General features: G+C 37.1%; 2 protein-coding genes across 3 annotated transcripts in view; both read right to left on the minus strand.

Moving 5' to 3' along the window:
- LOC126372805 (protein FAM166B-like) overlaps positions 1–13,568 on the minus strand; it is a 31,851-nt gene that overhangs the window by 4,801 nt on the left and 13,482 nt on the right. The window lies entirely within an intron of this gene.
- On the minus strand, positions 1,509–2,736 carry LOC126372826 (uncharacterized). The gene is made up of 2 exons (XM_050018736.1): positions 2,139–2,736; positions 1,509–1,778 (listed from the first exon to the last, which is right to left on the minus strand). The coding sequence occupies exons 1-2, from the start codon at positions 2,248–2,250 to the stop codon at positions 1,585–1,587; spliced, it is 306 nt and encodes a 101-aa protein (XP_049874693.1). The 5' UTR covers positions 2,251–2,736; the 3' UTR covers positions 1,509–1,584.

Here is a 13,568-nt window from a genome sequence, read left to right on the forward strand (position 1 = left end):
AATCCCTTACGAGGTTAAACAACTGTGCAAGTTACGACAACTAAATAATTCGGATTTGACCGCTGTCACTATAAACAATTTCATAAGCTCACGACTGTATTCCTATTTACGATAATCAGAGGTACATCCATGGTAAAAATACCTCTTGTCCGTCCCTGAGTCTTAGTCTATTAATTCGTCCAAATTCGTAGTCTGTTCAGGAGTGAAAAGGATAACAGACAAAGTTACTTTCCCATTATAATGTTAATATTACGTGCCTACTAATCCTACAGTTGGCTTGGTTACCCAGTTTCACTTAGAGTTATTCGTCAACTCGTCCCATATGCCTACGGCCCATTTGGGACGAGTTGAAGAAAACAGAAAAAAATGTCATTTTTATTGTGCAACTCGTCCCATTTATTTTCTGTGTGGAACTTTAAACCTTATCAACGTTGAGTACTGTCAGCAAGACAAGTGTTAATATAAAATGTATTCCTTTAAACTGTTGTCTTCTTAAGATTTTTTTATCAACATTGTTTTGATTATATTAATATTATAAAATTTAAAGATTTAAAGATTTTCTGCGAAAATAGTTCATTGTTTCATTTTTGACTTTATGTATAATTGTTGATTATTATTACTTTGTGTGTTTAAATGGTGTAAACTCTGTGATGAAAATCTTTTTTAACTGTTTATTGCTTTATAATTATTACTTTTGTAATTTTTTATTATTATGTTCATTCAGTGACAAATCGGTATGATTAAATAATTTGTAACAAACACATAGTTGTTTATTATTTCTATCCTTACACTTTTGCTTCTGATTGTACATTTTATCATGTCGATACTAACGTGGGCCGAGTTGCAGAATGAAATTTTTGTTTATTTTGATTTTCTGCAACTCGTCCCAAATGGGCCGTAGGCATATGGGACGAGTTGACGAATAACTCTTCACTTAATGTCCGCGTAATTTATTGTGGTGGACGACACAAAGCAAGAACGATGGGCTCTCAAGATAATTAGCGGAACAGGAAAAACAGGGAGAGATAAATAAGACAAATTAGCATCGGCAAATAGGGTTTGTTTGGGCAAATACAAAATGAATCTTTTGGTTTTCCACTTAACTATTATTTTGAAACTAATCAGACGGTTTAAAAAGGACACATTGTTGCAATTCATCTAAAATATCAATATTGTAATTTGACATTCGAGCATAATAGTAATTGCGCCATGTCAAATATCAAATAGCAATATTGCTTTTTGAGATGCATTGATTTAATGTGGCCTTTTTAACCCGGCTAATTAATATTTATAGAGTTACTCGTATCGACACTGACAGTATAGGTAACTGGTTTCCTAGTTAATATAATGCTTACCTACTTCTTATTGTGACCCCAAGCCTAACACGGGACTTAAATACTCTTACATACACACTGACATTAAATTCAGTCTCATAAACCTGATACCTCAGCTTAAAAAGATATCACAACTCCCCGCGTCATCCTACAAACAAAAATAAAACAACAAGCCAATCTAAAATCAAAACCATTTAATTAAAAAAAAAATACATTCGACATTTATCTGCAAAATTTTAAAAATAAACCATCAAGGGCAGTCTTCATATAGGAAGCAGTACCCTGAAGCCGGATGGAGGACCAGAGGGAAGTCACAGTCGCATCTCGCCCAGTCACAGATCATGCCCATAGACACGGCTACTGGCTCGTCGCAGGTCCTCTGAGAGGGCGTGGGCCGACACTCGCTGTCTAGACGGTGCATGTTCTCTGGGCATTCGTCTACGCCTGGAATTCAAAAGATAAACCTATAAAAGCAACATAAACTCAGCATTAGGTCGCATACGACCTGCCTCCACACATTGGCTGCTTTCTTCGTAAATTGGTATATATTGGCTGGATATAAAGGCCACATCGAAGCAATTAATTTAAAAAAGGAATATTGCTATTTGACATGTGTTGACACTGCGCACTTACTTTTATATGCGCAAATGTTAAATTGCAATGATTTTTAGATTAATGGTTTCAATGTGGCCTTTTAAATGCCGTGATCATAAAAAAATACTCCACGAAGAAACGCTTCGGGGTTCAAAATGTTTCTGATCCTATTCTTTATTAAAACACTGAAAATTTTCTTAAAATACTTACAAGTTCCGTTGAACGATAAACAATTTGCGGCGCTTACTTTTCCATAGTAGAAAGGATTAACTGCTTTTATAAATAGTAGTGACAGTAGAACTACGAATAAACAGAACTGCATTGCGTAATTATTTTCAGCAGTTAAGAATTAAAAGATCCGTCAATGTGCGTCAATTTTTAAGTTGGACTTCAGTGGGTAAGCGATCCTTTTGTCCGACGCTGTACCTACCCTGTCTCCGAATGCTGTCTTAAGGAACTATTGAACCAGAATTGTTGACGCATACTACTTCCCTGTAATTGACTCTTCATACACAAGTGATAGGATCACTCAATTGTTCTTATTGTCGCGATTCAGATGATCCTTTTCAAAACAGATCACTATAAAGAACGACATAGTGATTTACCTGTAAGTACATCCCGTTTTCCATAAATCACTTTGTGTAGAGAATTTGATACTCAATGATTGTTATTCACGGATATAAGGAGTTGTAATGAATGACCTAAGAAGGCGGACTGTTGTATTTAATTGTCGACAGTACCCGAGGTTAGCACTTCATCAGGGGTCTAATGGTAATAGTAGGACCGAGACGGATCATCGACAAGACGACACGTGAACGTGATACGATTGCGCGCAACTTTGCAACGTTTCCATACTCATCAAGTCGAATTCAGTAGTTTAGAGCTTGAGCTAGGATTGGAATCCGTGGCATTATAATGTGATTCACACGTGCAGAACGCGTGAACAAGGCTATCACGGATTTCATTGTATAATACTCCGGTTCAAAAGAGGTAGGCCCAAAGCATAGAATAAGGAATAATACTATGTATAGAACGGCAACTCGCCGCTCCCCACCAGCGTCTTAGCTAGGTTTACCTCACCCCCCTCGAACATGGTTTAAACTTGAAGCATATGGCGTCAGACGTCACACATACATGCGCGTGTACGATAATGTTAATGTGTAGCGTCTGTCTAAAACGAGGTTGTTTGTATGAAGTGTTCGGGGTGTGCCATAAGTCATGCAGGTGTCGAGATGGTTGCTGGGTTCGGTTACGTGCTTTTTAGCATATAAAGGGCCCGGATTATGGTTAAGGCTGAAGCCGTGTGTTGAAGAGCTAAGTCGGAACGTTTCCTTGTACAGACTTGGGGTCTTCTGGCTGACAGAATAGAGGCGAAGAATTCAGAAAACTGTCTCTCTCCCTCGTTCTTGAGACCACGGATCGAATTCCGTTCAATGTCCAGTTCTTACACTGCCACAGAACATTCTCGGGTGTCTTTGGGTTCATGAGGTTTGGAAAGTCGATATGTTGCGTTTGACTGAGACATAGTCTAAAGCATAAAATATCTGATATGATGGCTTGTCGATAGTTTAGTAAATACCTAGATATACTTGGAGTGGCGGCAAATTTTCCTTATATTGTTTAATCTATGTCGTTATTAAAATTGCGTCTCAGTCTTCGATACTAGTAGGAGTTATGGAAATGAGTTTATGAACTCTACTGGATGTTGTACAAACATGGAAAATAAAACAAGTAGGTTATTGATTTCAATTTATTCATAAATAGAACATTGTGCTTGTCTAGCTTACCTAGCTACTTCGGTGCTATGTTTGTACAAATATTGGACCTCCTAAATAATCTAAATATCGATAAGCCTATCGATAGTATTGATATTGAAAATTCGGTCAAGATACTATTGTTGCTTAAAGATGTCCTGCCAGGTTATGCAACAATAGTACTTTAACGAATACCTCTATATAATCGATTATCACAATATAAGTATCGATTTTCTTGAAGATTTTCTTCTCCTCAGCCGTGCGTAAGACGTCGAAAGTGGTGGTCCTTGCATGTATTACTCCCATAAATTAATCTGATCGGGTTTGCCTTCGTTTGAATTCCGTGGTCTTTGCCTATCCCAACGGGATATAGGGTATGTTATATGTATTAATATCTCTTCCATTATCGGAGACATTGCACAAGCACAGGTTCTTCCTGACCACATCCGCCCAACTTGTTTTTGATCGTCCTCTTGGATTGTGGATATAGAGGTATAATATGTAAAATAGAATTTGACTTTCAAAAAGTGTTCTCTGGTGACCTTACGATGTTTGATTGGGGGGGCGCTGGAAAAGGGACTTATTCCACAGGAGACTCCAAAAGCTTTTGATAGGTGTTATCTGGCAGGTTTATTTTCCCTCCCACCTCCGGGTCCCTCACATGGACCCGCGGGCTCTTCGTCCTCCTCTTCCTAAGCGGTGGTTTCCACGCAGGACGCCGCTTCAGGACCGGACAGTCCTTAGGCTCTACGCAGTAGAAGTCTTCTGTCATCAACTGTCCTGAGTTACAGTCGCATCGAGACCAGCCACATGTGAAGCCTGGAAAGTGTTTCATTGTACTTAAGTAGGGTTGTCGTATCTAAATTATGTTGACGAGGACAAGAACTGTGAAAATCCGGGATTTTGGAGCTTACAACCCGGACATTTGAACACACGGTACGTCGGCACTGGTGATTTCAAAACTTTAGAACCCGGTCTACAAAAACCCCGCCCGAACGCATTCTACACTAGGACAAACCCGGGGAAACCCGGACGGATAGCAACCCTATACATAGGTACATAACCTCACGACCTTAATAACTAATGGGGTAGGCAGAACCACGGAAGTAGGAGAAAGCTTGAAGCCACATTTGTAAATGGTATTTTACAAGCTTCAATAAAGAAAATAAATAGATTACCCAAGTTGTAAACTTCAGGATTCGTGCAGGTCCTCTGCGATAAGGTATCTACGTCGCACCTCGTGTGGTACGCGTGCATGTCTTTAGGACAGTACTCAATACCTGTAGGTACACAGTGTATTAATACATATTTTATTATTATAGTTCGGTTGTAGTTTGGCGATAGTATTAAAATGTATATGTATGTAATTTTGTTTATAAAAAAATAAAAAAAAAATACTCGTGGTCTATTATCAAGTAATAAAAGTTACTCAGCTAATCGCTTTACTCTGAAAGAAATGACAAAGAAATTCTAACTTATAATATGGATTTTAAGTTAGAATTTCTTTATCATTCAAATTTAACAGCCTCTGTGGTCTAGTGGTTAGAGCGTTAGGCGCACGATCTGGAGGTCCGGGTTCGATTCCCGATGGGGACATTGTCGAAATCACTTTGTGAGACTGTCCTTTGTTTGGCAAGGACTTTTCAGGCTTGAATCACCTGATTGTCCGAAAAAGTAAGATGATTCCGTGCTTCGGAGGACACGTTAAGCCGTTGGTCCCAGCTATTAGCCGTAAAAACACCTCCACCAACCCGCATTGGAGCAGCGTGGTGGAGTATGTTCCATACCTCCTCCTGTTGATTGAGGAGAGGCCTGTGCCCAGCAGTGGGACGTATATAGGCTGTTTATGTTTATGTAATATGGATTTAAACCTGCGACCTCATTGAGTCAAGCGTTCTTCCAACTAGGCTACCACCGCTCTCAGTATATAGAGTAAGTAGACTTATGATTTAAGATACGTACCACATCTAATAGCTTAATACAAAATGTACTGACGTGACTTATGGTAGACTGGCATTAAGTATTTGGCTGGACAAATGGTGAGCGCTGAGGGCTCTCCCGGTACAAAATTTAATATAACGGGCAGAGGGTGCGATAAGCGCTGAATGAGGGAAAACATCGACCACGCGGGCGTGGTCGGTATCGGGGTCCTGAAGTGTTTGTTCTCGCGAGAATATTTTATGTAAAGTTCTTACTATATTAATTGGGGCCCAATTTCCACACTTAAATACCTATAAGTGTAGCGTGCTCTACATTTTAAAATATTTGACTTGGTAAGTACTTTGCATAAAGCCTTGAAGTTGTTTAAAATATTTACCTTTTAACTAAATTTTTGGCACAGGGAAATGAATTTACAACAGTTTTTGCACGATCTTCATGTAGCGAACTAGGGGTAAACTAAAAGTAAGTGAGTAGTTATCTCTTCTATTCATCGAGGTATACAGGGTGTTAGTTACATCGTAACGAATACTAAGGGGGATGATTCAGACCATGATTCTGAGTTAATATCAAGTGGAATTTTCCGTCGCAAAATTCACGACATTTTTTTTATATTTTTTAAATTATTTTCAATTCTATACTTTTGCGATGGAAAATTCCACTTGATATTAACTCAGAATCATGGTCTGAATGATCAGTCATTCGTTACGGTGTCATTAATAGCCTGTATTTTGTTAGGCCAGCAAAGAGATTTCTGGGTAGACACGTAGGCCACGGAGGTATCGTCTCACGTGCAGGAGGCAGGGTTGGAGATAAATCGAGCTACATTATGTAGGCAGGGTACTTGGTTACTTACATTGCCTTTTATATAATAAACATCGCCTCCCTTCCTGAGCAGTTGCAGAAGTGAACCAAACAAACAGAACCACGAACATCATCGTATTGTGTTATCCAACCAGCTTCAACGCAGAATGAAATTTTCTCACGAGCCGACCGCGGAACTATGGTTTCTCGTTTCTCGATAATGTTTTGGAAATATTTGTTTGTTTAACAACTTTGGTGTGCGCCAATGACTATTCATTCTATTCAAATAAAAGAGTGAATAGTGAGTGAGCTGCTTACTTAGAAGAAGAGAGGAAGTTTGATATGACTTACTTATTGTCATTTTATTGGTGTCTTTCGCGGGGCTCCATCAACCGTTCGATTAGTAGAATTCATGGTAAGTACAATAAATAGAACCCAGGAGGGAACTATTTAGTAGGTTGACCAACAGTTTTTTAATAGGAAAATGTGTAATATAATTACGGTGTAACATCTAATGTTTGGCGCGACGATGGAAATACAGACGCTACGTAAGTTACAAATATCGACATCCAGTTGTTTTCTTTATGAAATCAGCTTAAAGGACAAAGAATTTTTAAAGTCATCATTAATTTAAGAGCCACGCTCTTGTCGGTGTAGCATTCTCTACATTATCTATTCTTGTCTTGATAGCAAAGGCCAATTTCTTGACACAACGTTCGCCTTCTCTTTTTTTTTGTTGCAGCTCTTGGTCTTCCCGTTCCTCTTTTTCCTTCTAACTTCCCTTATTTTGTTGTTAATAAATTCGTCGTGTCTTATTAAGTGTTCAATCATCTTGCCTCTGTCCTCAATAACTCTTAATATTAATTGTCTCTTTTCCCTTACTCTTTCAAGCACTTCTTCATTAGTCCCTTTCAGTCCAACTTATTCTTTCTATCCTCCGATACCACATTTCAAAGGCCTCGAGTCTCTCTCTGTTTAATAATTGTTTAAGTATTCTATCAAATAAGTAGGTGAGTTATACGAGTAAGTACGGCCAGGTCAAGAATACGCTAAACCGGGGAGCATGCATGAAGGCTTTGATATGAGTAGAAGAAGCGAAAGTGGTGTATCAGGATCGTAATAAATGGAATGTCATGGTCTGTGCCCCTCCACACGGGAAATAGGCGTGATCTTACGTATGTGTATTATGGCGTATGAGTATGACACACAAGGAAATTCAAATTCGAAAATATCTTTATTCAATAGTATTACATAACGAACATCTCATCCGCCTAAAACTATTGCAGCTTCTCACAACCTGTATAGCCGGGGAAAAGAAGCTGCAAGAAAAACCTCGGCACAGGGCCCTAGATGTTCTGTTTTAAAAAAAAAAAATACAATTACCTAAGTAATTTAGCTGCCTAATATCAGTTCTCAGACAGTTAATCCCGTGCATTCATATCTTCTAAATAATCACTAACCTAACTTACTTCTAAATAAAAACCATCGTAAAGTTAGTCCATAAAAAATATCTTATTTTATCTTATCAAGCCTATTCGATCCCACTGCTGGGCAAAGGCCTCCCCTTGATTTCATAACAATATAATAAATATTTGTACTATCCGCCCTGTTGTACTATCTAACTGATTATCATTTTTTATTTTTAATATTTATTATAAGTGCAATAAAGACTTTTTGCATTGTATTGTATTGTAATATTTATTAATACAATAAAGTTATCCTCGTTTGTCATAACGAGTTTGCAAAACTCTCGTTAAGTAAAATCAATGAACGGTTAGTGCTGAACGAACGGCCTATGATCACGAAAGGCGTTTGCTCGTAATCTGTAATCGTTTCGATTATTTGGTAAGTTTCTAAATACTAAGTAGTACTCTATTGGTGACGACATCGTAACTTTGGTATGATTATACCATTATGCAACATGCGAATGTATTAATTCTACCTCTATCTACAATAATATATTATTTCAGGTACTTACAGTCATGAGCAATATTTTTAGGACTCTGGCGCACTAACATATTTGACATTTAGTGAGACTTACAGTTCAATTTGTCAAAAAAGTTAATATGACATGGTACCAAAGTGTATACATATTTTAAAAAAAATAAAAAGGAAGGGGTATGGAGCATAATTTTATTGCCGGTAAGTAAGTGAAATAGCTTACCCGTATTGCGTAGATTACTAGTAGATCTATTGCATTGAAATCGCCACTTATTAACATCAATCTATACTCGTATGCCAAATGGGGTGGCCAAAACGAACTAACTACCCACACGGCACCGAGCTCAAAATCAAGGTAAGTTAGGAAGGAGTTGGTGTAGGATATTATACAACCAATACTGAGGGGAATGATTCAGAATTTTCTCTCGGAAAACTCATGAAAATGTTTGTGTTTTATTAAATTATTTTCAGTTTCATACATTTGCGGCAGTAAAATCCGCTTGATATCAACTCAGAATCATGGTCTGAATCAAATCCCATCAAAGTTTTCGTTACGATGTCACTAACACCCTGTATACTGTGCTCAGCTTACCCCTTCGGAGTGATGCTATGTTTTGCTGTTGTGTTTAGGTACAGGAAGAAAGTCGGGTGTATCGACTAGTAGTATAAGCGTAGCATCTAATTATGTAGTTGTTTGCTTAAGTATATGTATAGCTGAGGTATGTAGGCCCAGATAGCGCATGTGCCTGGTACGGACCTCCCTGTGGCTCGTTTGAATGTCAAGATAGCTATAATGGGGCCTACAGTTCATTATTTACCATACCAACCACCATGGATTCGCGATAACGCTTATCTAATTATGCAACTTGCGAAAGTAAGTCAGTAGGTTATAGTAGTTTTAAAGGTAATCGTTCATTCAAATATAGTTGGGAACCCGCATTCCCGAGAAATGCGATTGACGTATGATCAGACTTATGGATAGAGTTATGAACCCCGTTACTGTGGTGTAAACCACGTGGCAGTACTTAATATAAATAAATAAATGCGTTTCGGAAATATGTGACCTAACCTGTATTGAGCTGGTTTTCCCTTCGTGGGTTGCAAGTGGTTTGCAGACAGGCAATCACTTCTGTAAATAACCGGACCTGTCGTCTTCAGGTTAGGTAAGCGGGCCCTGTGAAAAACGGGATAACGCTAGGGAGATGATGAAGGTACCTAATCGTTCATTCCTTCGTCTGTGGGGACTTTTGGGAATGGGTGGAAGATGTAATTGTGCGTGGGTGTAATGAAGTGTCATCATTTATACCCAAAAACAAAGATAAAAGATATGCATATTATTTATTTATTTATATATAGATATTTGCAACATTACAGTAAAAACCATTGCGTTACAAACAAGATTCTTATGGGCCTAAAGCTAATTTACAATATTACAATCATGAATTGAACAACAATAAAGATAGGATACACAAAATAATAACAAAACAATTCAATTAATAATAATGAGGCAATACATAACAATAAAATAAAAAATATTTAACTTATGCTACTGACAGACATCAATTTCTCAAATGTTTTTGCACATTCACTCAACAAACATCCACATTATATCTGTTATCCACCGAATTAGATGGTTAAACGAAGAAAATATGTACAGCACCATCTAAATTGTTTTCGAGGAACGTAGCCTGGAAAGACATATATACTTACATACATAAATAGCCTATACAGGGTGTTAGTGACATCGTAACGAAAACTTTGAGGGGTGATTGAGGCCATGATTCTGAGTTGATATCAAGTGGAATTTTCCGTCGCAAAAGTATGGAACTGAAAATAATTTAAAAAACACAAAAATTTTCATGAACATTCAGACTGAAAATTCCACTTGATATCAACTCAGAATCATGGTCTGAACCATCCCCCTCAGTATTTGTTACGGTGTCACTAACACCCATACCTACTTGTATGGCTACCGTATGTACTTATGCGGGGTGTAAGTGTCATCGTAACGAATACTGAGGGGGATGATTCAGCTGAGTTAAGTAATGTCAAGTGGAATTTTTCATCGCAAAAGTATAGAATTGAAAATAATTTAAAAAAGCTTAAAAAATATCATGAATTTTACGACGACAAATTCCAATTAATATTAACTCAGAATCATGGTCTGAATCATCCCCCTGAGTATTCGTTACGATGTCACTAACACCCTTTATACGTCCCACTGCTGGGCACAGGCCTCCCTTCAATCAACCGGAGGGGGATGGAGCATACTCCACAACGCTGCTCCACTGCGGGTTGGTGGAGGTATTTTTACGGCTAATAGCCGGGACCAACGGAATGTCTCTCATTAAGTTAATTTGCAAAGGCAGCATTGGTAATCGGTGGTGTAATCGATTATCGATTGAAGGTAGGACATAAGTTACCTCCAAGCCTTTTGTTGGCAAGTCGCCATATATTTTTGATTACTTTGATGGATTCGCCCCACATGCTAGAGTCGTTAGCGTTAAACTCCATTTCCTGTACAAGAGGTTTATTTCTTATTTGTAACTCGGAAGTGCATTCAGTGCTCTTGATTCCACCCCGGTCAAACCAAAGGTTGACCGAATTCAAAAACGAATTTATTAACTAGGTACATAGGTACTGCGGAAATTGAGTAATACCGTATATTGACATGGAACGGAAGTAAAATAGAGTTCTTTAAAGTACAAACATGCTGATATTATGTAATAGGGGATTTGACTGGGTCAAAGATACATTTTAAAATGCTAATCTAGAATAGAAGTCAGTCTAAGACGATCAAAAATCAATCTCATTTAACTTTTCGAATTATTTTAAAATTTTAATTATGAATTAAGTAGCAATGAGTACGACGCACAGTGTGAAATTTAGGGTCGATTGCGGACATGTATATTTTATTCATCCATCGTATAGATCCAGTGACGACCTTCAACTTCTGGAAAGAAACTACATCTCTATTAATTTTAGTTTTGAAGTTATTTTAAAACTCGAGAAAACTCCATAGAAACCATAGAAATGCGCTATTTCGTTTAAAATACATGATTTTGCAATGTTATAAATGGAAACGTAAAAGGGTACGTTATTTCTATTATTTCAGTCGAAAAAGAAACGAAAAAATTCATAAACGAAAAGAAGAACCGCGATTTTCCGGAAAACTAAAATATTTTTTTTTCGGTTCATTTTACTGAATTAGCATTTTTTTTAAACTTGAATAGTTTTATAGCATAATGGGACATACTACAAAAAAGAATCAGACGTGAATAATGCAGGACTTCGGAAATATTGTATTTTTATTTTTGTGATTAGGGCTGTCACTTACTCGTCGATAACTTTTGACTGCCAATTTGTAATTTTTCTAATATGAGAATAAAAATGTAGTTTATCTCTTTAATTAATAATACGTTTTAAAATTATTATATTAGATAATAATTAAGGTTATGGTTTCGTACTGTGGTCAAACCCAAGGCCTCAGTCTTATAGATTTTGCCGTCCACTTAAAATACAATATCGTACAGAGTCCACAGCTTTAATATTCGACGAAAAAAATAGAGTTGAGGGGGAAATAAAGGATCTCACTACCATTTACGCCGAAATAAGTGTAGGAAATAATGTATTTGGTGATCCAAAATTATATTTAACTCTTATTGATGGAAAAGTATTTAATGTCATTACTGAAACCAGTTCGCAGTTACGATACGCATGTTGTGGTGCTACATGCACGGAATTTAACAACCTTGACAATATTTCCCGTAAACCAGTTAACCCAGAAACGTTGCTTCACGGACTGAGCCCCTTGCATGCATGGATTAGGATATTTGAGTTCTTACTTCATTTAGGGTATAAAAACGATCCCGCAGTACAAACATGGAGAGTACCAAAAAAATCTATTAAAAGTAAGATTGTAGAAGAGCGGAAGAAAAATATCCAAAATGAAATAAGAACACAAATGGGTTTGTTAGTAGATGTTGTTCGTCCAAATTCTGGAACAACTAACGATGGCAATACAGCTCGTAAGGCGCTATCTGATTCACATCGTAAAACCTTAGCAAACATCCTAGGTATAGAGCAATGGCTAGTAGATGATTTGCACACAATATTGGTAGTGTTATCATGTGGCTTAGATATCGATGCCGATAAATTCCACGAATTCTGTGCAACACTAGCTGCAAAATACGTGGAAAAATACAGTTGGTGTTATATGTCGGTCACATTGCATAAGATATTAGCTCACGGGAGCGAAATTATAAAAGCAAATACCTTACCAATAGTATGCTTTCTGAGCAGGCTGGAGAATCCCGCAAAAAGTTAATCCCGCAACAAATAGCGATCGGCACATTGTTAATACCAGGAATAAAAATAAACTTGCTTTACAAGTCAGTCGATTACATAAGATTACTAAATATTTTAAGGGGCAATGTATACGTTTTTACAATAAGATTCCCATTGTCATTCAGAATTTACCTTTCAACTGTTTTAAGACAGTAGTTAAACAAAAACTTTACAAAAAAGGTTATTATAAAGTTAGTGATTATTTAGAAGATATGAATGCATGGGATTAACTGTCTGAGAACTGATATTAGGCAGCTAAATTACTCAATTGTATACCAATATTTTGTTTATTTTTATTTTTTAAAGAACGTCTAGGGCCCTGTGCCGAGGTTTTTCTTGCAGCTTCTTTTCCCCGGCTATACAGGTTGTGAGAAGCTGCAGTAGTTTTAGGCGGTTGAGACGTTCGTTATGTAAAATTGACGATTCAAAGTGTAACTATGTTACCTACTGAATAAAGATATTTTTGAATTTGAATTTGAATTTGAGTTCTGGCGGTATGACCGTGAACATCACACAAGAAAAATGGACCGAAAATCAACAATTATTGACCTTTTCCACCGCGCTTTAGAATCGTCCGATCCGTTTCTTTCAATAAGCTCGCTGAATATACATAACAAAAAACACAAACCTTTATTTCTTTCTGATAAAGTTGTTAATCTTTTAAAACCAACAGAAAATACACGGATTGATGACGACCTACAAAATGCTTTAGCAGAAACCATTAACCTTGATAATAGTGTACAAAATGTAAATTTAAAGACTAAAATGAAATTATATTCCTTATATTCCTTTAAAATGAAGTTGCAATTATATTAAAATGGCTTATATTGTTATAGAACTATTAAACCTATGCCAA

Source organism: Pectinophora gossypiella, chromosome 14 (assembly GCF_024362695.1).
Source record: "Pectinophora gossypiella chromosome 14, ilPecGoss1.1, whole genome shotgun sequence".
Classification (NCBI taxonomy): domain Eukaryota; kingdom Metazoa; phylum Arthropoda; class Insecta; order Lepidoptera; family Gelechiidae; genus Pectinophora; species Pectinophora gossypiella.

What these genes read in the sequence shown, in the direction of transcription:
- LOC126372826 (XM_050018736.1), bottom strand. Translation starts at nt 2,250, where the DNA reads ATGCAGTTCTGTTTATTCGTAGTTCTACTGTCACTACTATTTATAAAA. An exon ending in TTTATCGTTCAACGGAACTT is followed by an intron (nt 1,779 to 2,138) that starts GTAAGTATTTTA and finishes TTTGAATTCCAG; the next exon opens with GCGTAGACGAATGCCCAGAG.